Source organism: Pseudorca crassidens, chromosome 12, assembly GCF_039906515.1.
Source record: "Pseudorca crassidens isolate mPseCra1 chromosome 12, mPseCra1.hap1, whole genome shotgun sequence".
Lineage (NCBI taxonomy): Eukaryota > Metazoa > Chordata > Mammalia > Artiodactyla > Delphinidae > Pseudorca > Pseudorca crassidens.
The window spans coordinates 91899520-91923374 of NC_090307.1; the positions used below are offsets into that span (position 1 = coordinate 91899520).

The window sequence follows — 23855 nt, forward strand, 5'->3', positions numbered from 1 at the left end:
ATGATGAAATGAAAAAGCAAGATAATGATAAGCAAAATATTTAGGATAGTGTCTACCTCTGTGGAGAAAGCAGTGAGTTGGAAAGGAGGAACAGCAGACAGAGACTGCAAGTGATTTGTAATTTTCTGTTTCTCAGACTGGGTGATAGATTCATGGACATTCATGAGAAAGTACTTGTAACTAATATTAGATAAAAAAGGGGACATAAACACAGATAATTTAGATTTTTTAATTATATGAGAATACTAAGAATAACCATGTGCCACTAAATATGAAAATTTAGATTAAAATTTTCAATTTTCTTGTAAATTATACATTACCAAAATTGACCAAGCAGGAAAAAGTGAGATTGATTAAATCAATCACAAATAAAGAAACTGAACTGTAGTCAAAATCCCCTCAATGAAAGAAAAAAAAAAAACCCTCAATGAAATGTAACAAGCCTAGATTGTTGAACAGTAAAATTTTACCAAACAGTGAAGGACTTGATCATCATTATGTTATACAGCAGTGCTAGAAAAATGTTAAAGGATAGATTACTCTCAAATTCATTTACAATCCTGTATAACCTTCACACCGAAATTGGATAGACACAGTAGAAAAAAAAGTAGAGGTCAATCTAATAGATGAAAAACTGAATAAAATGGAATCCAGGTTTCTTCCCCCACACATTTGTATATGTCTGTATTAGGTGGAACTATATGAAATCAACAATGGACCCGTTATTGACACATGTGGCAGATTTTGTTTTCCAAAGTTGACTGTGACAACATGTCCCAGCTGGCATCCTCTTCTACAATGTGACTGTGACACTCCCCCCACCGAGAGTCCTGTTGGCTGGTTACTTGTTTGTAGCTAAAAGAATGTGGAGAAAGTGCTTCTGCTTTCCTTGCTTGAACACGTGTTCTTGAAGCTTTGGCGGCCCTGTGAGCAGCCTGTCAGGCTGTGGTGCTCAGAGAGAAACCGCAGAGAGTGCCGGTGGAGAAACTATGTAGAGAGGCTCTGAGGCTCCATGGAGAAAAAGAGATGCCCATCCAGCCCCACATCTTCCAGTGCCACCCTTTCCAGCTCCAACCACCAGGGGACAGCAATTGCACGAGGAGCCCTGAACCAAAAACCAGCAGCCAAACCCTCCAGGGACTCCTGACCAACAGAAACCGTGAGAGATGTAACATCTTTGTTGTTACATATGCTATAGTTTGGGGACATGCTTTAGGCAGCAGTACTGACTGGAATAGAAATTTGGTCTTGGAAGTTGGGTGCTACTTCAACAAAACCTTAAAACATCTGCCACTGGTTTGGGCACTGGGTGGTGAGCAGAATCTGGAAGACTTTTGAGGAAAATGTTAATGAAATCCTGAAGGGCCCTTAGGAGGGGTGTTAGCAGAGCCTGAAGGTCATCAAGGAAGTTGTTGATGGGGGCTTGAAGGGACATAAGGAGAGTGTTAGGGGAACATGGGCAAAAGGAGACTTTGTTATGAGTGGCAGAAAGTATCTCAATACTGTCGCCTAATGGACATGGAAAAGAGATACGCACCCAATCGTAGCCCGGCAGGAGCCTGTGGGACCTCCCAGAACAGGACAGCACCCCGACCAGTGTCCTGCCTACCTCTTGTCTGTGCAAAGCCTTTAGCCTCCTAGGCCTTCCCCAAGTTCCAGAGAACAAATGCAACCAGAGAAGTGAGAAAATGCAGAAAGGAGGGAAAACAGTCAAGCAAGACAAAATAATAATACTTTAGCTGTTCAAGTCAAAGGTCTTTAGTTCCTCCTCAAGGGCTGTAGATACTATGCTGAGCCGTGTCCTTGAGCTGCTCTGCAGATACTGAGACCCCCACCAGGTGGGAGAAGTTAACTGTCTGCTGCCCACAAGTACGCAGACCCCAGAACGGCTGGAACCTGAAGGTTGACGATGCCGACTCCTGATTACCTCACCACCAACCGATCAGAAGAAGGTCCACGAGCTGATCACACCCCACAGCCCCCCTCCCTCATCCCGTCTTTAAAAACCTTACCCTGAAAGCCATCAGGGGTTGGTGTCTTTCAAGCACTAGCCAACCTTGCTCCTTGCTTGGCCCCATGTTGGGCGCCTGCAGTCAGCGCTGCCCTTTCCTTCACCACAACTGGTGTCAGAAGATTGGCTTTGCTGTGCGGGGCAAGTGGACCCAAGTTTGATTCGGTAACATAATGACCTCAAATGGTAGAGCTAAGAGTTTTCTTTCTTTTTTAAAAAATTAATTAATTAATTAATTAATTTTTGGCTGTGTTGGGTCTTTGTTGCAGTGCGCAGGCTTTCTCTAGTTGTGGCGAGTGGGGGCTACTCTTTGTTGTGGTGTGTGGGCTCCTCTTTGCAGTGGCTTCTCTAGTTGCGGAGCACAGGCTCTAGGCACGCAGGCTTCAGTAGTTGTGGCACGCGGGCTCAGTAGTTGTGGCGCATGGGCTTCGTTGCTCTGCGGCATGTGGGATCTTCCCGGACCAGGGCTCGAACCCGTGTCCCCTGCATTAGCAGGTGGATTATAAACCACTGCGCCACCGGGGAAGTCCCAAGCTAAGAGTTTTCTACGCACAGTGTTACTGTGCTACCTGGTTTATTCTCACTGCTTATAATAAAATGAGAGAGGAGAGAGAGGAGCTAAAAAATGAACCAGTCCATGAGGAAATGACAGTGGCCCAGTACAGTCTTTTCAGCCAGTTAAAATGTTCTCAAAGTGAGAAAAGTCCTCAGGGACTGTAAAATCCTTAGGCAAGGTTTCAGAAAGACCTAAGGGGATGCCTCGTGTACCCCTTCAGAGAAAAGAGAAACCTTCTAAGTACCTTATGGGAAAGCCTCTGTGAATGCTCTCATAAAAAACAGAGCTTCTGTCAGTGTTAACACAGAACCTTCACAGAGAGCCCAAGGCAGACAAAGTCTTATCTTTAAGAGATATTTTGAAGATGTGGCTTTTGCCAAATTGTTATATTAAAAAGCGCACAAAAATTTCCCCCCCATTTCCTATGTATCCTCCCAACAACTCATGTGTACATCCATGAAACTCCTCAAATACTCTCAAAACAGAAATTTGGGAGCTTCGTCTTTAAGAATTGAGGTAAGTCAACAAGCTCTCAATGAGGCAAACTGTGGAGTCAGCTGGTGAATTGTAAGGTCCCAGTTGCAGATCTGGAGAGAACCATTTTGAGGAAAGTCTCATTATAGCCTCAATTCCCAAGAATATTTTCCATTACTTGAGGTTGCAAGCATGCTAACTAAAGAGATAACATGAGTGTCTAATAAAGAAAAATGGTGAAATTGGGACATGTTTGAGTAGAAAGGAAAATACAGGACAAAATTAGGATAGAAGCATGGCTAATTGTAGGGTTCCCAGCAAGAAGTGGGAAAAGTGAAGGCTACTTGTAAACTGAAAGATAGTATAAACACATATATACACACCACAAAGTTTAAAACCAGCCATAATTGGAGAGGGTGTGGAGAAAAGGGAACCCTCTTGCACTGTTGGTGGGAATGTAAATTGATACAGCCACTATGGAGAACAGTATGGAGGTTCCTTAAAAAACTAAAAATAGAATTACCATATAATCCAGCAATCTCACTACTGGGCATATACCCAGAGCAAACCATAATTCAAAAAGACACATGCACCCCAATGTTCATTGCAGCACTATTTACAATAGCCGGGTCATGGAAGCAACCTAAATGCCCATTAACAGATGAATGGATAAAGAAGTTGTGGCACATATATACAATGGAATATTACTCAGCCATAAAAAGGAACGAAATTGAGTCATGTGTTGAGATGTGGATGGATCTAGAGACTGTCATACAGAGTGAAGTAAGTGAGAAAATGATAAACAAATATCGTATATTAACGCATGTATGTGGAACCTAGAAAAATGGTACAGATGAACTGGTTTGCAGGGCAGAAATACAGACACAGATGTAGAGAACAAACATATGGACACCAAGGGGGGAAAGGGACAGGGGGTGGGGTGGTGGTGTGATGAATTGGGTGATTGGGATTGACATGTATACACTGATGTGTATAAAATTGATGACTAATAAGAACCTGCCGTATAAAAAAATAAATAAAATTCAAAAAAAGAATATATGTATGAATATGTACATATAGAGAACAGTCACTTTGCTGTACAGCAGAAATTAACAGGACATTGGAAATCACTATACTTCAATAAAATAAAATTTTTATAAAGGTCTCAATGAAACTAGGAGATCAGGGAGGGGGGCAGGTGCAGAGCAGAGCCTATAAAAGACACGAAATACAGTCTTGACGTTTTGCAGGGATTTCGCATGCCTGTCACCACAGTTGGACAGAGGGTGCCCAGGAAGCAAAGGAGGTGGCTACGGGGCTGAGGTTCAAGGGTCAGGGTTCTGAGCTCTCCAATAACTCCTCCTTTAATCCCCCCATCTACTCTGTAACACTGCAGTGAGCAGGTCTTACAAAAAATAAATAAAATAAAATATACTTTGTAAAAAAAAAAACCCCAAAACAAAAAAAAAACCCAGCCATATTAACTTGAAAAGACAAACCCTGGACAAAATAAAAAGAGCTCTTTGGGCTCCCAACGTCGTCTGGGCAGGAAGGAGGCTGAGAAGGACACTCTGGCAAACGTGGATGTTTAGGATAAGGAAGCGTGGCTCAGCAGAACCAAGCCCCAAGGTGCCGCTAAGAGGTACAGAGAGCTCCACGCGAGCAGGACCGGACCCTAAACAGGTAACTGGTAACACGTACCCAACAGGATTTGGAATTTCTGTGGACCAGCGGCTGCTGTGTGAGGACTCATGTTGTCCCCAGTTTGGAATAGGAATATCTATAGAAGTCTTCCTCTGTCTGCCCCACTATCATATTTCAGGTTTGTAAGACAAAGACTGAGAATAGCACGTAAAGAGCGGTACCCAGGGGAGCAGTCCTGAGGACCCTCACCTGCCACAGGGCCTGATTTCCAGAATGAGGTCTTGGACTTCAACCTTACACCGCAATGGAATGAGACGTTTGGGGTCTTGGGGCAGGAGGTGGTTATGGTTTGCGGAAGTCAATGGTCAAAGCCAGAGGGCGGTCTGTGGTAAGTTTTGTTTCCCTAAGATGGCTACAAGAACACCTCGCACACAGCATCCTCTTCTACAAGGGGCAATGTGATTTTGCCACTCCTCCCACAGGGAGGAGAGGTCTACGCACCCTGCCCCTTGAATCCAGATGGGCTGGTGACTTGTTCACAGTCAACAGATTGCAGCAGAAATTAAGCTGTGTGGCTTCCAAGCCCAGGTCATGAAAGGAAATGCAGCTTCACACGTGGTTCTCAGAAGCTCTCCCTGATGAAGATTGCAGCAGCCGGGTAAGCAGTCCAACTGCCCTGAGGCTGCTGTGCTGTGATGAGGTTCAAACAGCTCACACGAAAAGACCAGTGAAGAGGCCTGAGGCTACGGCAAGAGCAGGAGCCGCCTACACCACCCGGATGTTCCAGCTCCGGCCATCACCTGACTGCAACCACATGAGAGACCCCCAAGACAAAACTGCCTAGCTGAGCTTGTCTTGAATTTCTGACCCAGGAAACTCTGCGATATAATAAGCCATTAAATTGTCATCTATTATGCAGAAGAGGAACTGGACCAGCCCACAAAAGGACAATTTCATATTGTTCAACCTTATAAGTAAATGAATAATATGTTCAAGATAATACTAGACTTTATTAATGTATGCATCATTTTAATCTTAACGTAGAAATCGGTTAATAAAGAAACATAACTACCTATGTAGCTAAAGAAAAATATTCAGTACATTTCAGCAATTCTTAATAATCAAGTCCTTAACAAACTCAAAATGGAAACTAACTTCCTTTTAAGATAATAAAGAATAGCTACCAACCCCTACAGGAAACATCGTACTTAAAGTAAAACTTTAGGAACATTATAAAATCAGGAACAACTGAGTTGACCCCCCTACTTCTCATACTCTTAAGCATTGAACTGGCACCCTAATCAATGCACTAGAAGACAAAAAACGAAAATTAAGAATTATACGGACTGGAAAGAAAGAGGAAGAATTGTGGTTATTAGAAGCAAGATCTGAAAAGGGATTTAGCACTGTTGCTGGGTACAAATCAGTTCTCTTCCTGTACACCATCTCTCTTAGTCTGATCTGGCTCCTGTGACAAAATGCCACAGACTTGGTGCCTTAAATAGCAGAAATTTATTTTCTCACAGTTTTGGAGGCTACATATCCAAGATCAAGGTGCCGGCAGGGTCGGTTGGGTGATGCCTCTCTTCCCGGCTCGTGAATAGCCGCCACCTCCTCACTGTGTCCCCACATGGGTTTCCTTGGTGTGCGCGCCAGTGAGGCAAGAGACAGACGGACCCCGAGCTACGCGTTTGCAACTGGCCCCCCGTTTACATTTCATGGGGCAGGAAAACGTGGCCTTCAGGCCGGACACTTACAACTAGCCTCCTGTTCGCAGTTCCTGAGATAGGAGATAGGTGGGCTCCAGGTTAGACATTTAAAATCAGCCTCCTGTTTGCTCTCTGAAATGGAAGTAACAACAGAAACCGGGTAAACAGCCAGGCTTCGTCTCCTGTGGACGCCTTAAGATAACAGTCGTGGCAGGAACAGAGAGGGGCTAACCCCTGTTTGAGTAATAGATCAAGAGGTCATACATTTCCCATCCTTGGGACAAGGGAGACACTGCACATGCACAGAAAGCCTCCGTGGGTGTCAAAAGGAGGGGGCACCACCCCATAATAGGTGATGTTAAGGCCGTCCCATAGGCCTCTGGGCTAGAATCCATGTTGGAAAGAAGCTGCGCACACATGCTGGGGAGGGTCCTAGGGCAGGGCAGGTGTGGAGAAAGAAACCAGATAATTGGCCAGAGGTGAACAGAGACCTGGAAGACCTGCCCTATATAAGTGACTTTACCGCCTCTTTACTGGGCTTCTCCTTGTTAGGGGGGACGACCACACCCTTGCTCTCCGGGTGTGCGTCTCTGCCCTACTTCTGTCTTAACTGAACAAGCTGTTTCTCTGTGTGCTCTCCCACTTGTTGTACTGTGTCTCTAATAATAAACTTTGCACCTGTTTTTACAGTTTTGCCTCCATGAGAAACGCGTCTTTCACTGGGGCCAAGAGCCAGGGGGTGTGGTGGCTGGGATTCCTGTTATATATTTTTTTAAATAAATTTATATTTATTTATTTATCTATCCATTTATGGCTGCGCCAGGTCTCTGTTGCTGCGTGTGGGCTTTCTCTAGTTGCGGCGAGCGGGGGTTACTCTTTGCTGCAGTGCACGGGCTTCTCATTGTGGTGGTTTCTCTTGTTGAGGAGCACGGGCTCTAGAGCTCAGGCTTCAGTTGTGGCACACGGGCTCAGTAGTTGTGGCTCGCGGGCTCTAGAGCGCAGGTTCAATAGTTGTGGCGCACGGGCTTAGTTGCTCTGCGGCATGTGGGATCTTCCCGGACCAGGGCTCAAACCCACGTCCCCCACACCGGCAGGCGGATTCCCAACACCTGCACCACCAGGGAAGTCCAGGATTCCTGGTTTTCATCCAGGCTACCCAGGTTCAATTACTGGGCAGGGAATTAAGATCTCGCTTCACACCACCACTCACTGCTGCCTCTCTGAGATTACCAGGAGAGCCAGCTCCCTGGTGTTTCTTCTTATAAGGACATTAACCTTATGGGATCGGGGTTATGACCTTATGACCTCGCTTAAGCCTCATCTCCAAATACCGCAACATTGGGGGTTACGGTTTCAACAAATGAATTTTGGAGGGACACAAACATTCAGTTCATAGCACAATTAATAGGCAATAAGAAATTATACTGGGGGAAAAAAGCTTGTCTTCATAATATCACTGGGAATGATAAACTACTTAGGAATACATCTGATACAATGTTGAATTTAAAATTAGAACTATCTAGGAATAAATCTTTAAAAAATATTTATTTATTTATTTACTTTTGCTGCACCTGGTCTTAGATGTGGCATGCGGGATCTTTAGTTGTGGCATGTGGGATTTAGTTACCTGACCAGGGATTGAACCCCAGCCCCCTGTATTGGGAAGGCAGAGTCTTATCCACTGGACCACCAGGGAAGTCCTTCTAGGAATAAATCTTTAAAAAACTATATAAACTGAGAATTTATTAATAAAATAATAAAATTAAAATTCTATAAAAGTTCATAAAAAACTGAAAATTGAAAGATATAGTATCTTAATGGAGTAGAGTCAATATCGTAAAATATTAATTATTATACATATATATTTAATATAATTTAAATCAAAACAAAATATTTTTTTCTTTAAATGTGATAAACAAATTCTAATATTTACATTAATGTTTACAGGTCTCAGATATACACGACAATAATGAACATGCATAACAATCAGTGGAGCTTTCCCTCCTAGATACAAGAGGACAAGAGGTTTTTATTAAGCTAGAATAGTAAGACAATGTGATATTCACATAGAACTTCTCAGACAAGCAAAAACTGAAAGAGTTCATCAATACTAAAACGACCCAACAAGAGCTGTTAAAGGGTCTTCTCTAAGTGGAAAAGAAAAGGCTAAAACAAGAAGTAAGAATTTTATAGGCAAAGTAAAATTCCACTGGTAAAGGCAAATGTATAGTAAAGGCTGAGGATCAACCACTTAAATAAGTTAGTAGGAAGCTTAAAAGACAAAAATTGTGAAATCAACTGTAAGTACAGTGAACTGTTAAGGGATAGATATGAAGATGTAACATATGACATCAAAAACACAAAATGTGGGGGAAGGGAGTAAAAAAATGTAGATCTTTTAGAATGTGTTGAACTTAAATGACTATCATTTTAAAACAAGTGGATATCATTATAGGTAACATATATGAACTCCATGGTAACCACAAATCAGAAACCTACAAAAGATAACAAAAACTAGAGAGAAAGGAACACACGCATACTACAAAATAAAATCACCAAACCACAAGGAAAGAAACTAAAAGAAAAAAATACAAAATAATTTGAAAAACCAGAAAACAAATAACAAAATGGGAATAAGTACAGACCTATCAATAATCACTTTATTTTTTACTGTTTGTTTATATTTTTGTTTCATTATGTTTTGTTTTTATTGAGATACATTTGATTTACACTATTACTTTAGTTTCAGGTGTAAAACATAGTGACTAAAATTTTTTGTAGATTATACTCCACTTAAAATTATTATAAAATATTGGCTGTATTCCCTGTGCTGTACAATATATCCTTGTAGCTTATTTATTTTATACATAATGGTCTGCACCTCTTAATTCTCTCCCCCTATCTTGCCTCTCTCCCCGCCCTCCCACCACTGGTAACCACTAGTTTGCTCTCTGTATCTGTGAGTCTCTTTCTGTTTTGCTATATTCATTCATACTTTAGCTTCCATGGATAAGTGATAACATACAGTATTTGTCTTTCTCTTTCTGACTTATTTCACTAGGTATGATAATACCTTGTATTTCCATCCATGTTGTTGAAAATGGCAAGATTTCATTCTAATTTTTATGGCTGAGTAATATTCCAGTGTATATATCACATCTTCTTCATCCTTTTATCTACTGATGGGCACTTAACCTTGCTTCCATATCTTGGCTATTGTAAATAGTGCTGCTATGAACATTGGGGTGCATGTATCTTTTCAAATTAGTGTTTTCCTTTTCATCAGATATATACCAAGGAGTGGAATTGCTGGATCATATGGTACTTTTCTTTTTAGTTTTTAGAGGAACCTCCATACAGTTTTCCATGCTGGCTGTACCAACTTACATTCTGACCAACTGTGTACAAGGGTCCCCTTTTCTCCACATCTTCACCTACATTTGCTATTTGTGGTCTTTTTGATGATAGCCATTCTGACAGGTGTGAGGTGATATCTCATTGTTGGTTTTGATTTGCATTTCACTGATGATTAGCGATGTTGAACTTCTTTTCATGTGTCTATTGGCCACCTGCATATCCTCTTTGGAAACATGTCTATTCAGGTCTTCTGCCCATTTTTTTTTTTTTTTCTGCCCATTTTTTAATTGAGTTTTTTTTTTATGTTGAGTTTTACAAGCTGTTTATATATTTTGGATATTAACTGCTTATCATATCATTTGTAAATATTTTCTCCCAGTCAGTAGACTGTCTTTTCGTTTGATTGATGGTTTTCTTTGCTGTTCAAAAGATTTTAAGTTTAATTAGATCTCATTTGATTATTTTTGCTTTTGTTTCCTTTGACTTAGGAGACAGATCCAAAAGAATATGCTATGATTTACGCAAAAGAGTGTTCTGCCTATGTTTTCTTCTTGGAGTTTTATGGTTTCTGGTCTCACAGTTAGGTCTTTAATCCATTTTGAATTTATTTTTGCATATGGCATGAGAAAATATTCTACTTTCTTTTATATATAGCTGTCCATTTTTCCCAGCACCACTTATGAAAAAGACAGTCTTTTCCCCATTGTATATTCTTGCCTCTTTTGTCATAGATTATTTGACCATAAGTGTGTGGGTTTATTTCTGGGCTTTGTATCCTATTCCATTGATCTATATGTCTATTTTTGTCCCAGTACCATACTGGTGTTTTTGTTTTTATTTTTTGAGGGGCGGTGGGAGCTACGCTGAGTAGCCTTGACCAGGGATTGAGCTGGGCCCTCAGCAGTGAAAGTGTGGAGTCCTAACCAGTTGACTACTAGGGAATACCCTACCATATTGTGTTTTTTTTTAATTAAAATTATTTATTTATTTTTTGCTGCATTGGGTCTTTATTTCTGCACACGGGCTTTCTCTAGTTGTGGTAAGCGGGGGCTACTCTTTGTTGTGGTGTGTGGGCTTCTCATTGCAGTGGTTTCCCTTGTTGTGGAGCACAGGCTCTAGGCATGCAGGCTTCAGGAGTTGTGGCACGTGGGCTCAGTAGTTGTGGCTCATGGACTCTAGGGCGCAGGCTCAGTAGTTGTGGTGCATGGGCTTAGTTACTCTGCAGCATGTGGGATCTTCCTGGACCAGGGCTTGAACCCATATCCCCTGCATTGGCAGGCGGATTCTTAACCACTGCACCACCAGGGAAGCCCTACCATATTGTTTTGATTACTGTAGCTTTGTAGTATGGTCTGAAGTCAGGGATCGTGATTCCTCTAGCTCCATTCTTCTTTCTCAAGATTGTTTTGGCTATTTGGGGTCTTCTGTGTTTCCGTATACATTTTAGGATTATTTGTTCTAGTTCTGTGGAAAATGTCATGGATATCTTGATAGGGATTGCATTAAATCTGCACTGTGTAATGTTAACAGTATTAATTCTTCCAATCCATGAACACAGGATATCTTTTCATTTTTTTGCATCCTCTTCAATTTCCTTCATCAGTCTTTTATAGTTTTCAGCGTATAGGTCTTTCACATCCTTGGTAAAGTTTATTCTTAGGTATTTTACTCTCTTTTTTCTTTTTTTTTCTTTTTTTTGTGGTACGTGGGCCTCTCACTGTTGTGGCCTCTCCCGTTGTGGAGCACAGGCTCTGGACGCGCAGGCTTAGCGGCCATGGCTCACGGGCCCAGCCACTCCGCGGCATGTGGGATATTCCCAGAGCAGGGCATGAACCTGTGTCCCCTGCATCAGCAGGCGGACTCTCAAGCACTGCACCACTAGGGAAGCCCTACTCTTTTTGATATAATTTTATTTTATTTATTTATTTTTTTGGGCTGAGTCAGGTCTTATTTGTGGCACGCGGGATCTCCGTTGAGGCATGTGGGAACTTTCGTTGGGGCGCGCAGTCTTCTCTCTAGCTCTGGCGTAGGTTTTCTCTTCTCTAGTTGTGGCATGCAGGCTCCAGGGCACATGGGCTCTGTAGTTTGTGGCACATGGGCCCTCTAGTTGAGGCGCATGAGCTCTGTAGTTGTAGTGTGCAGGTGTAGCTGCCCCGCAGCATGTGGGAACCTAGTTCCCTGACCAGGGATCGAACCTGCGTTCCCTGCATTGGAAGGTGGTTTCTTTACCACCGGGCTACCATGGAAGTCTCTTGATATAACTTTATTTTATTTTAAAATCTATTTATTTATTTATTTATTTTTGGCTGCGTTGGGTCTTTGTTGCTACACGTGGGCTTTCTCTAGTTGCGGCGAGCAGGGGCTACTCCTTGTTGCAGTGCACAGGCTTCTCATTGCAGTGGCTTCTTGTGTTGCGGAGCACGGGTTCTAAGTGTGCTGGCTTCAGTAGTTGTGGCACGTGGGCTCAGAAGTTGTGGCTCTTGGGCTCTAGAGCACAGGCTCAGTAGTTGTGGCGCACAGACTTCGTTGCTCTGCAGCATGTGGGATCTTCCCAGACCAGGGCTCGAACCTGTGCCCCCTACATTGGCAGGCGGATTCTTAACCACTGTGCCACCAGGGAAGCTCCTTTGATATAATTTTAAACAGGACTGTTTTCTTGTTTTTCTTTCCAATAGTTAATTATTAGTGCATATAAAAGCATCAGATTTTCTGTATATTAATCTTGTCCTGCCACTCTTCTGAATTCATTTATTAGTTCTAATAGTTTTCTTTTTTTTTCCTTCAAAATGGCAAGGGAGGTGGGGGAGGCTAGAAATAGGTGAGGGAGATTAAGAGGTACAAACTTCCAGTTACAAGATAAATCAGTCATGGTTATGAAATATACCGTGTGTGGAATATAATCAATAATTATATAATGTGCTGTATGGTGACAGATGGTAGCTAAACATATTGTGGTGATCATTTTGAAATGTATAGAAATATAGAATTGAGACAGGCTGGCACCTGGGATCTGGGACCCTTTGCTGCAGTGCTGGCACCTGGACAAACATTTCCTTGAGCAACAGATACAAAGAAACCATAAGGAACTAAAAATAACTGCATGCATGCACAATTGGGGCAAATTATGAATAAGACACTAAAAGGCTAAAAACCACCTGATGCTTCTGAGGTGCAGTGAGCAAAAGCAGGGTACTGTGCATGATCCCTGCACCAAGGGGGTGGGCAGACCACCTATGCCACTCCTCTGGCCCGACCCACTGATCTGCCCCTACCCTCACCCTATTTAGGGGACAAGCTTGCCCCACCTCAGAAAGCAAGCAAGGGCACCTGTTTCTTGTTTTGCAGAGTCCCAGTAAAGCCTTGTTTGTGAGTTGTTCTTGTTCTTGTTTGTGAGTCCCAGTAAAGCCTTGCCCGAATTCCTCCTCTGGCCACTTACCAATTTCTGTTTATTAAAGTGTCCAAGGACTGAAGTCAGTAACAGAATCACTGTGTTCTGTAACAGAAACTAACTTATAACTTCCAGTTATAAGACAAATAGGTACTAGGGATGGAATGTGTGACGCGGTAAACAGAATCAGCACCGCTGTGTGTTGTGAATACTGCTCCAAGTCGCTAAGAGAGTAAAGCCTAAGAGATCCCATCACAACGAGAACAAATTTCTTCTATTTCGTTAAATTTGTATCTATATGAGATGATGGATATTCACTGAATTTATTGTGGTCATCATTCCATGGGTTAAGTAAGTCAAATTATTATGCTGTACACCTTAAATTTATACTGTGCTGTATGTCCATTATACCTCAATAAAACTGGAGGAAAAAAAGAAGAAGAGATTAGGACGCAGACATGCACAGAGGGAGGACCATGTGAAGACACAGGGAGAAGACGGCCACCTGCAAGCCAAGGAGAGAGACCTTCGAAGAAATCAAACCTGCCAACACCGTGCAATCAGACTTCTAGTCTCCAGAATTGTGACAAAATACGTTTCTGGTGTTTACCCCACCCAGTCTGTGATATTTTGTTATGGCAGCTCTAGCAATTGAATGCACTTGGGATGAGGAAATTGGCTTCCCATGTGGAAAGAAAATGAAATTACAGGGACTTCCCTGGTGGTCCAGTGGCTAAGACTCCGAGCTCCCAATGCACCGGGCCCGGGTTCAATCCCTGGTCAGGGAACTAGATCCCAGATGCCGCAACTAAGGGTTTGTATGCTGCAGCTAAAGATCCTGCATGCTGCAATGAAGATCTTACACGCGGCAGTGAAGATCCCATGAGCCGCAACTAAGACCTGGTGCAACCAAATAAATAAATATTTTTTAAAAAATGAAATTATATCAATATCTGCACTACATGCACACAGACAACTTCAGACAGATTCCAACTTAAATATGAAAGCAAAATGCTGAAACTATTAGAAGATAATACGTGGAAATCTTTTGTGATACCAGGATGTAGAAAGATTTCTTAACAAGACACATAAGTAAACCACAAATGAAACCATAAAGGAAAAGCTAGATAAAATTTATGTCAAAAATAAAGCCTATGGGATCAACTATTTTATAAACAAAGTTCAAAGACCAGGAATAGACAGAAAAAAATTAAAATATATATTGCATACTGAGGATTAGTAAACAATATACATTCGTCTCCATGAATAGATAATACAATAGAAAAATGGCAAAGATAATTGACAATTTATGGAATAAAACCCCCAAATGGTGTAAAAATGTGTCTACTTCAGCAGTGATCGTTGACACACATCCTTGTATCATAGGGAAGAACAAATCTGACTCCATATTTGATCTGTTTCTTTTACTTTAAGCTTTATATTCTATTGCTTTTGCCATAATACAAGTTAAGAGTGTGGCCTATAGCCTGAAATTTACAGGATAACCCTTTCTCAAGGTTCTGAGAATTAAGAGTATAACATTGCTATACTTATTAAGAGTGTAACACTGTTCCATTCATATAGAGATAAAAAGTTGCAGAACAGAGAATAACATTTGTCTTGTTGGGGGTTTAAAGGAACATTGTGACTGGACCTAGGTGGACAGCTGCAAGAACAAAGGATTCGGGCACCAAGAAGTTTGCAGCAACCAACCACACTCCTCCCCTTTTAGTATAAAAGAAGCCTGAATTCTAACTCGGGGAAGATGGTTCTTTGGGACACTAGTCCACCATCTTCTCCATCTGCTGACCTTCCAAATAAAGTTGCTATTCATTGCCCCAGCAAATCACCTCTGGATTTACTGGCCTGTCGTGTGGTGACTGGCATGAGCTTGGACTCGGTAACACTTGTGTTCTGCATTTTAAGTATTAGTCCATTTTATTTGTGTGTTTTTGTTTTTGTTTTGGCTGTGCTGCATGGCCCTGGGATCTTAGTACCCCGACCAGAATTGAACATGTGCCCCTGCAGTGGGAGTGTGGAGTCCTAACCGCTGGACCGCCAGGGAAGTCCCAACGTTAGTCCAGTTTTAAAAATCTTAATCCTTGGTATTAGTACCTTGTTCCTAACTCCTCCTTATATTCCACACTTAAGCAGCATACTGGCTTCATGGCTGAAGTCTGTATCTTTCATAAGGCTAAATTAGGAGACAACTTTTTCTGATTTTTTAAAGTCTAGAATGTATTTTTTCAGTTAAAAATTTTTTTCATTTTATTGAGGTAATTCTATTTCCCCTTATTTATTTATATTAACGTATATCCTGATCACCCTCATATTTCTAGAATAGAATCCACTTGGTTTCTATTCTACAAAAATATTTCTATTTCTACAAAATATTGCCAAATAGTCGACAAAAATTATCCGTTGATAATTTCTCAGTATTTTTGCATGGCCAGCAATAATCAAGTTTTTTCTGTGCTTCTTTTTCAAATTATACATCTGTCCATTTTGGTGCCTTTATGCTATTACATAAATAGAAGATTTCCCTTCTAATTCCTCTGTAACTATTTAAATACGAGTTCTCTGATCACTGGATGTTTGAAAGAATTCACTGGAAACTCAGCGAACGATGCTTTTCGGCGGAGAATCTCTGACATTGTCTTCATTTCCATTCACGTTTGGGTTTTTTTGTTTCTTGGGTCGAATTTGACACATCTACCCTTTAAGAATCATTTGTGTCACAGAGAATTTCGAATTTATTAACACAAATCGGATTTTCATTCAATCTCCTATGTATCTGTGATTGTTCCTCTTTTTTCATCCTACCCTTCACTCTCTTTTTAAAAAAATTAGAGTGACTTATAATAACTCCCCCCCCAACCCTTGAATTATAAATTAACGTCCCTTTTTTTCTTCTTTACTATCTGCTTTTTTTTGTTTTCTTCAATTGAATTATTAAGCCAATTCTCTATCACATCTGTCTACATACCTACCTATCTCTTATCAATCTCCCTGATTTGGATTCCCGGTCTTTTAAAAATCCCGGTCTTTTAAAAATCTTTACGTTTCCCCCGAACGCGCATTCCCACAGCTCGCTCTGGCTGCGGCCGCCCGGGTCTCTAGGCGACCAGCGCTCCTACGATGCCGCACGCCGCGTGCCGCGGAGCCTCCTGGGAAGTGTAGTTCGGAGGCTCCTCCCCTTCGCGCACGCGGAGCGCACGGAGCAGGTTTGGCCCTTCTCTTTGTCCACCGCCACGTGAGAGGCCAGTGGGCGCGTGTCCGCGTGCTCGTGCGCGCGCGCTGTCCCCCAGCCCAGCTCCGGGCCGTTGGGATCCCGCGGGTCCGCCCGGGTCGCGCAAAGGCTGGGGGCGGGGCGGTCACGTGGGTCCCGGTCCCGCGCGTCCGTGGTTCCGAGGCCTTTTTTGCAGGTTCCGGGGCTGGATTCCTGTGGGGCGGGCGGCTGGGGCTGAGGGAGCCCGCGGGGGAGGGGCTGGGGTCGTGCCAGGGCCGCCAGTGGGCGTCAGCGCTTGGGCCGGGGTCTCCGCGGCTGGGGTGCGGTGGGCACCGGTGGCCCCCGGGGTCGGGGGGAGGCCCTTCGTCCGCGGCGGCTGGTGCTTGTCGCGCCGGGGCCTCTCCTGCCAGGCCGGCTTGGAAAGGCGGTGCCTCCCCACGCGCGTCCCTGCGCGTCCCCGGCCGCGAGCCCTGGGCGGGCGCGGTCGGAGCGTCGGGACCCACGGCGGGTCGGGGAGCGTCCGGAGAGTGTCCGCGGCGTGACCCGGTTGCAGGGCCTGTGTCGCCCCTCCACCCTGGCTCGACTCAGCTCGCCTCTGCCTTTATCAGGAGGGTTTTTCCGAGGCTCCTCCACTAACGAGAACCCCCAAACAACTTCGACAGTAGCTGGCGGGGTGGGCACCGCGTTGGCTCAAGGCCTTGTCTCTGACCTGGACCCACGTCTGCTCCTTGGAACAACAGCCCACTCACGATTTCTGGGTCTCAGGCTTTTCATCTGAAAATGAGGGAATGGAAAGAAGTGACCTTTTCTGCCCTAGTCCGGTGGATTTTGCTGTCATCAAAACGTACATTAGTTTATTTTATTTATTATTTACTGTTTACTTTGTTTCAACCACGTGGTGCTGGACTGAAACTGCTCTGTTTGCCTGTTTTCTTGGGTTAAGGACTTTAAAATATGTTCACTGTAGTTAATTTAGAGTATCTTGATAAACAGATTCAAATGAAAATCATTCATGATCCCATCAACAGGAAACAGTCACTGCTAACATTTTGTGCATTTATTTTAGTCAAGAAACGTGTGTATGTTTTGAATACACCTTACGTGTTCCCTTAAAAAAAAAACAAAATTGGGAATATGCTGCAAATCCTGCTTAAAGCCCTTAGAGTATATCACAGATATGTTAAGTTGAAATATTTTGTCCCAAGTGGGCAGTTTAAACTTACCAGGGGAGTTTTTTTCAACTTGCCCCTGAGAACTTATCTTTCTCTTGTTATTCTCCTTAGTCTGCCCTGGTGCCGTCATTTCTGGACAGGGGACTGTGTCATGCATGTACTGGGACTATAAACAGGGACTCCCAAGGCCTTTGCCCACCCCTCCCAATACAGTTGTTGAGGGCCTGTGATCACAGGCTCTGGAGTGGGCTGCATGGGACCACTTCCTGTGTATGTCATCTGTTTTTGGCATGTTATTGAACTTCTGTGCCTTATTGCTTCTTCTGTGATGAGAACTGAATGCATCAAAAAAGACAGTACGGTGTGTAGAACATCTGGCACATAGTAGGTGTAAGTTAACGTTATTTTTTTCATTATTCTTTCCCTTTCCTTTACAATTCCACAGAATTTGATGCTGAGTGGGAGCTACAGGATGATGATGAAGGTGCCCCTTCCCCCTGCAGGTAAATGTGAGTGCGTGGCAGGGAGAGCTGCAGTGCTCTGCAGGAAACTGCCGAGGTAAAGTCACACCCGTGAAGTTAAAAGGGGCCAAATTGTACAACGAAGGGCGGGCATAGGCTTCCATTTGCTGAAGGGACACATAAGAGTCAAGTGTAAGAGCATTCAGGGAGAACTTCTCCCTCCAGGGCCAACTTGCAAAAACATTTGTTTAAATTAAAGGAAAATAAGGTCCAATCTGTACTGTGCTGAGCAAGTAACATATCAGAAATATTTTAAAACTACCACACTGATGGCGTGTCACACTCTGTCCACCTCACATTCTCAACTCTGTGTTCTCCGCAAAATCTGCCTCATTTTGACATAAGTGTCTCTACTCTTGATAAGTTTTTGCTGAAATCCAGCTAAACTTTACCAAATAGTTTTTGACAAAGCTACAAAGGAAATTTAAAAATCACACTGTGAATTTGGCTGTCTGCTTAAGGAAATAGTTTGAATGTAAACGTAGTTTTATTTGTCAGAATGCCAGAGTTTTTATTACATGAGATGACGTGAAAGCATAATGCAAAGGAAATGACATATTCACTGTAGGTATATTTTCCTTGTCTGGGGGGTGTGTGTGTGTGTGTGTGTGTGTGTGTGTGTGTGTGTTATGATTGATTTTTCTTGAACCACTCAGAGTTTATTATGTTTTTTAATGGTTAAATTTATTGACTTTTTAAATAAAATTGTATGGCTTTTGCCTTTGTATCATGTGTTGGGGAGACATTTCCCCCCAAATTATACAAATATTCACTTGTGTTTTCTTTAGGTACTATCATGGTTTCCGTTATTTTAAATTCTGATCCATCTGGAAGTACAGTTGACCCTTGAACAATACGGGTTTGAACTGCATGGGTCCACCTATATGCAGATTTTTTTCAATAAATACTACAGTACTATACGATCAGAGGTTGGTTGAATCTGCAGATATGGAACCTCTGATACAGAGGGCCAACCATAAAATTAATTATATGAGGATTTTCGAATGAGCGGGTGGGTCGGTGCCCCTAACCCCCAAGTTGTTAAGGGTCAACTGTAGTTTGTTGTAATGTATGAGATAGATAACTAGCTTTATTTTCTCTCAAGTGTTAATCACTTCTGTTCATTAAGTAATCCAGTTTTACTTTGCGTGTGAAATGCCACATTTATTGCATGTAAATCCTGACATATTTGGACCATTATGCTTTATTTATCTATATATCTTTTCTGGAGGCAGTGTGAAATACTTTTTTGATAATATAATTTTATAATATATGTTAATATTACATGGGCCTGTTTACACTCGTTATTTTGTATTTCCAAAAGTGTCCAAAGCTGTTCCTGAACCTTTTTTTTTCCAGGTGAACTTTAGAATTGCTTGTTAAAGAAAAGCTTTTTGAAATTGTGATTGGAGTTGACTAAAGATATAAATCATTCGGGGCTGACTTCTTTTTAGTGTATGAAATCTTTCTGTCCCAGGACAAGACCAAATTGTGCGTGTACGAAGTCTCTTCTTACAGCCCTCATTGGTGTTTTTAGTTTGTTTCCTATGAACCTTACATATTTCTTGTCAAGTATATTTCTGCATGTTTTATGTATTTTTTTCTGTTATGCGTAGATTTGACTTTCTACCTTTTTATTTGTTTAAATAAGAAAGTTGTTGATATTAACAGAACTATGTCTGTTGATCTGGAAAGATGCTTTGCATAGCGGGAAGAAAACAAAAACAGTTTTTAAATGTGACCATATACCTCTTAAGAGTGGTTATGTGTGGTCATAGGTTATAGTTGTTTCTTTTTTAGCTTACATACATTTCTAAGTTTTGCCGTCATGTTTTACTTTTGTAATAATAATTATGGCTTATATTTGTTTAGTGCTGATGTGCACCAGCTCCAGTTCTAAGATGAGTATATTTTCACAATTTAAGATATATAAAGGAATCATTTCTTATGTAACCGGGAGGAACTTCAATATATGTTTCTGAGTTGGCACTGAAGGTTGAATCACAGGAAGACATGAAAGGGAAGAGCTTGGTGTTTTAAGTGCTGCTTTTTAGTCGTAGGGATGAGCAGGCTGTTCTTCATTTGTATTTCTGTGGAACTAAGGGGACCGAATGTCTGCATGGAAATAAGAGCTAATTCCAGGATATATGGTGTGTGTGTGTGTGTGTGTGTGTGTGTGTGTATACATATGTGTACATGAATACACACAACTGACATGATTTTGGTACTAAATACCTTGAACAAGAGGTAGCAAGAAAGAGAAATAACATTCCATTTCTGATGTTTAATAATTGTGCAATTATGGGCACATTCTAAGTCTCAGTTTTCTTTCTATAAGATGGAGATTTTGTTAAATGCCTTTTGGGTTGCCTGTGAGGGTTAAATTGTAAAGTGCTTAGTATTTTGTCTTATATATAGAAAGCACTCAGATGTTAGCTATTATTATTACAAGGAACTAGTCACTTTGCTTTTAATATCTTATTTATTCCTCAGAATCCCTGTGGCATTACATAATGATTAAAGAGTAACCCTCCAGAAGTATATAACCTCTGTGCATCAAACAACATAGCTTTAAGCATACAATCAACAGAATTGCAAGGAAAAACTGACCAATCTGTAATCATACTGGGAGAGTTTAACACACTTCCTTCAGAAAATGATAGGATTGGCAGACATAAATTAGGAAAGTTATAGAAAATTTTAATAGGAAACTAAGGCTCAGAAAAATGAGCCTTAGTTTCCTATTCGTTTTCCCCCAAAGTCACAAAGCCAGCAAAGGGAAAGGGTTGATTGAAACTCAGATCTGTTATAATACAAATCACATAAGCTTTCCAAAATTCCATCAGCCTAACACAGAGCTGTCATGTCCTTCACAGCACCTGTTCCGCACTGTCCTCAGTGCACACTGACTGGATCTCAGAATTACTTACTTCTGGTCCTTCTTTATTTGTGTGTAGAGACTTTTGCTGTTCTTTTACGTTACATTCTGTTTCTGTCCCTGGTAGTCCTGTTTCAGTTATATAGGAAACACAGTCTGGCCTTAGATGATCATGAATTCCTAGTTCCTAGTAAGAGAGGAAAGGATTTTTGGTGCAGCGTGAATATACCAGTTGAAGTTCGTTTGTCCCCAAGTCCACAGATCCTGGTTCCACACAAATAAGGCTGCTCGTGTGAGATAAGAAACGCGTTCCCAGAAGCAGAAAGTCATTCCTAGTGTAAAAGACCTCACACCAGAGCTTCAGGGCAGAAGCAGAGGCTGCAGGACAGAACAAATCTCAGACTTGCTACTCATCTTGCAGCAGAAATGACCATGTTACAGGTGAGTTCATGTTTATTTCTCATTATTTTTCCAGGGAATTAGAAGAGGTGTGTAAGACCACTAGTGAAAAAGGAAAGAATAAATGGTTAAGAAATCAGGGGAAAATACCCTCAGAATGGAAGATCCAAGTTGGGACAAAATTGAAGCAAAGATATGTTAACTATAGGGCCTCGAGAAATTCTTTTTTTTTTTTTTTTTTTGCGGTACGTGGGCCTCTCACTGTTGTGGCCTTTCCTTTTGCGGAGCACAGGCTCCGGACGCGCAGGCTCAGAGGCTATGGCTCACGGGCCCAGCCGCTCCGCAGCATGTGGGATCTTCCCGGACCGGGGCATGAACCCGTGTCCCCTGCATCGGCAGGCAGACTCTCAACCACCGCGCCACCAGGATAGCCCGAGAAATTCTTAAAGTTTCAATTTTTATAAGCCTTACTGTCCTACATAATTATTGAATTTGAGCTGTAAACCTGGTTCTCAAATTTTTGACAGGTGTAATGAGTATGTTTATATGAATTGCATTATCCAAAGAAAAAAACAAACTGATTTTTCATAGAAAGTAAATGTTTCTTGGTCATTCCTTGGTGAAGCCTTTGAATAAATGATATAGTGGGTAATGTTCTTAGGAGAAAGATTGTAATAGATACATGGTATTATAGCCATTTTTCATAGTTTTCCACAGAGTGTGACCCACGGGGAAAATGCCAAAGCAGAATTTAGTCCCCGTAATTATTTAAATTATTCATTTACCTCTTTAGTTGTGAAGCAGAATTCACATGGAGAAAAGTTCATAAAATGTAAAAGTACAGCTTAATGTATTATCAAATGAATACCCATGAAGCCACCATTTCATTTCAAGAAATAGAGCATTCCCAGCCCAAATGAGGCCCTTCCTGTGCCCCCTTCCCAATCACAACTTCTCCCTCCTGACAGACGGAGCCAGGACTCCATCTTTTGTAACGATTTCCTTGCTTTTCTGTATAATTTTACTCCTAAGTGTTTATCCTTAAACACTGCCATTTGATTTTGTCTGCTGTTGTGTATACTCATTTGTGTTTTGCTTCTGTCACTTAGCAATTGCAGCCTTCTCTCCAATTGAGGTAGCTTCTCAATATCACCAAATCCAGCCATTATCAAATTTCCAGTTGTCTCATAAACTGTCCTCTGTTTGAATCAGAATCTAAGTAAAGTTCATACAGTGCAGTTGATTGATCTGCCTCTGAATCTTGGCTCTGCCTATTTTTTTCTGTCCAAACTATCTGTTGAGGAAGCCAGGCCGTTTATCTGTAGTTTCCCACGGTCTGAAGGCTTTGACTAAGTGGCGTGGTGGATAATGTCCTCGTTTGACTGATTAAACCCCCCAGTGTTGTTGGTGTGTTCTGCCATCTGTGTTTCCTGTGAATTGGTAGATTCAGAGCTGCGCTTTCCAGTCCCGAAGCCACCGGCCACATATGACTGTTTGAACTTAAGTTAATTCAATGAAATCCCTTTGTCACAGTTGCCACGTTTCAAGTGCTCCGTAGCCACAGACTGGACAGCCACGAATTAGGTGGCACAGGTAAAGAAAATTTCCATCACCACAGGAGGTTCCACTTTGAGGCTTGATCAGATTTAAGTGTGACTTTTTGGCAAGAGTGCTTCAGAGGTTGTGGTTGTACTTCTTTCAGGAGGTGCATAAAGCCCACTTGTCTCTCTTTGTCTTGCTGATGGCTTTATTCTCCTTATTTTTTTTGGTTGTGTTGGGTCTTAGTTGTGGCACACGGGCTCTTTGTTGAGGCATGTGGGATCTTTTTGTTAGGGCGCTCGGTCTGATCGGGTTTCTGTCTGGTTGTGCTGGGCAGGCTCCAGGGTGCGTGGGCTCTGTAGTTTGCAACATGAGGGCTCTCTCATTGAGGCGCATGAGCTCAGTAGTTGTGGCGCACGGGCTTAGTTTCTCCGTGGCACGTGGGATCTTAGTTCCTCGACCAGGGATCGAGCCCGCGTCCACTGCATTGGAAGGCAGTTCTTTACCACTGCACCACCAGGGAAGTCCCTTGTTGATGGATTTAAATGATCGTTGCCCAGATGGATTATTTCATTAGGGGCTGCAAAATAGTAACACCCTCCTTGTAACATTTCTTTATTAACTAGAATGCAGCTTTCTAGCATGCCAAGATATATCAAGGGTCAGTTTGTACATTTTCTGCCCCAGAACTGCAATTAGTATCTTAAAATTTAGTCATTAGTTTTAAAAGTGTTTGTTGCCAAAACATGGAAATATACTAGATTTTTGCATATTGACTTGGTATTCAGGAACTTTGTAAGCCCATTTACTAATTCTAATAATTCTTCTTTAGATTTGTTTAGATTTTCCATGTTTATAAAAATATCAGCAATACTTTTTTTTTAGTAAAAAGAAATTCCACTGACTTCCTAGTTTGATGAGACTTTCTATAACAAATAATTGTTGATTATTTTTCAATTTTTGGTGTGTTCATTTGTT

General features: G+C 41.9%; 1 protein-coding gene across 6 annotated transcripts in view; it reads left to right on the forward strand.

The window, feature by feature from the left end:
• Positions 1-23855, forward strand: part of LOC137204017 (zinc finger protein 26) — a 95070-nt gene that overhangs the window by 24479 nt on the left and 46736 nt on the right. The window contains exons 1-4 of one of the 6 annotated variants that reach the window (XM_067701334.1): positions 16416-16476; positions 16977-17212; positions 17986-18043; positions 21194-21380. In XM_067701334.1, the coding sequence (XP_067557435.1) occupies positions 21366-21380 (15 nt within the window). In that variant the 5' untranslated portion in view covers positions 16416-16476; positions 16977-17212; positions 17986-18043; positions 21194-21365. Of the gene's footprint in view, positions 16364-16415; positions 16565-16643; positions 17213-17985; positions 18099-21193; positions 21381-23855 lie in introns of those variants that run through there. The other 5 variants (XM_067701333.1, XM_067701336.1, XM_067701335.1 and 2 more) reach the window with 5 other exon arrangements.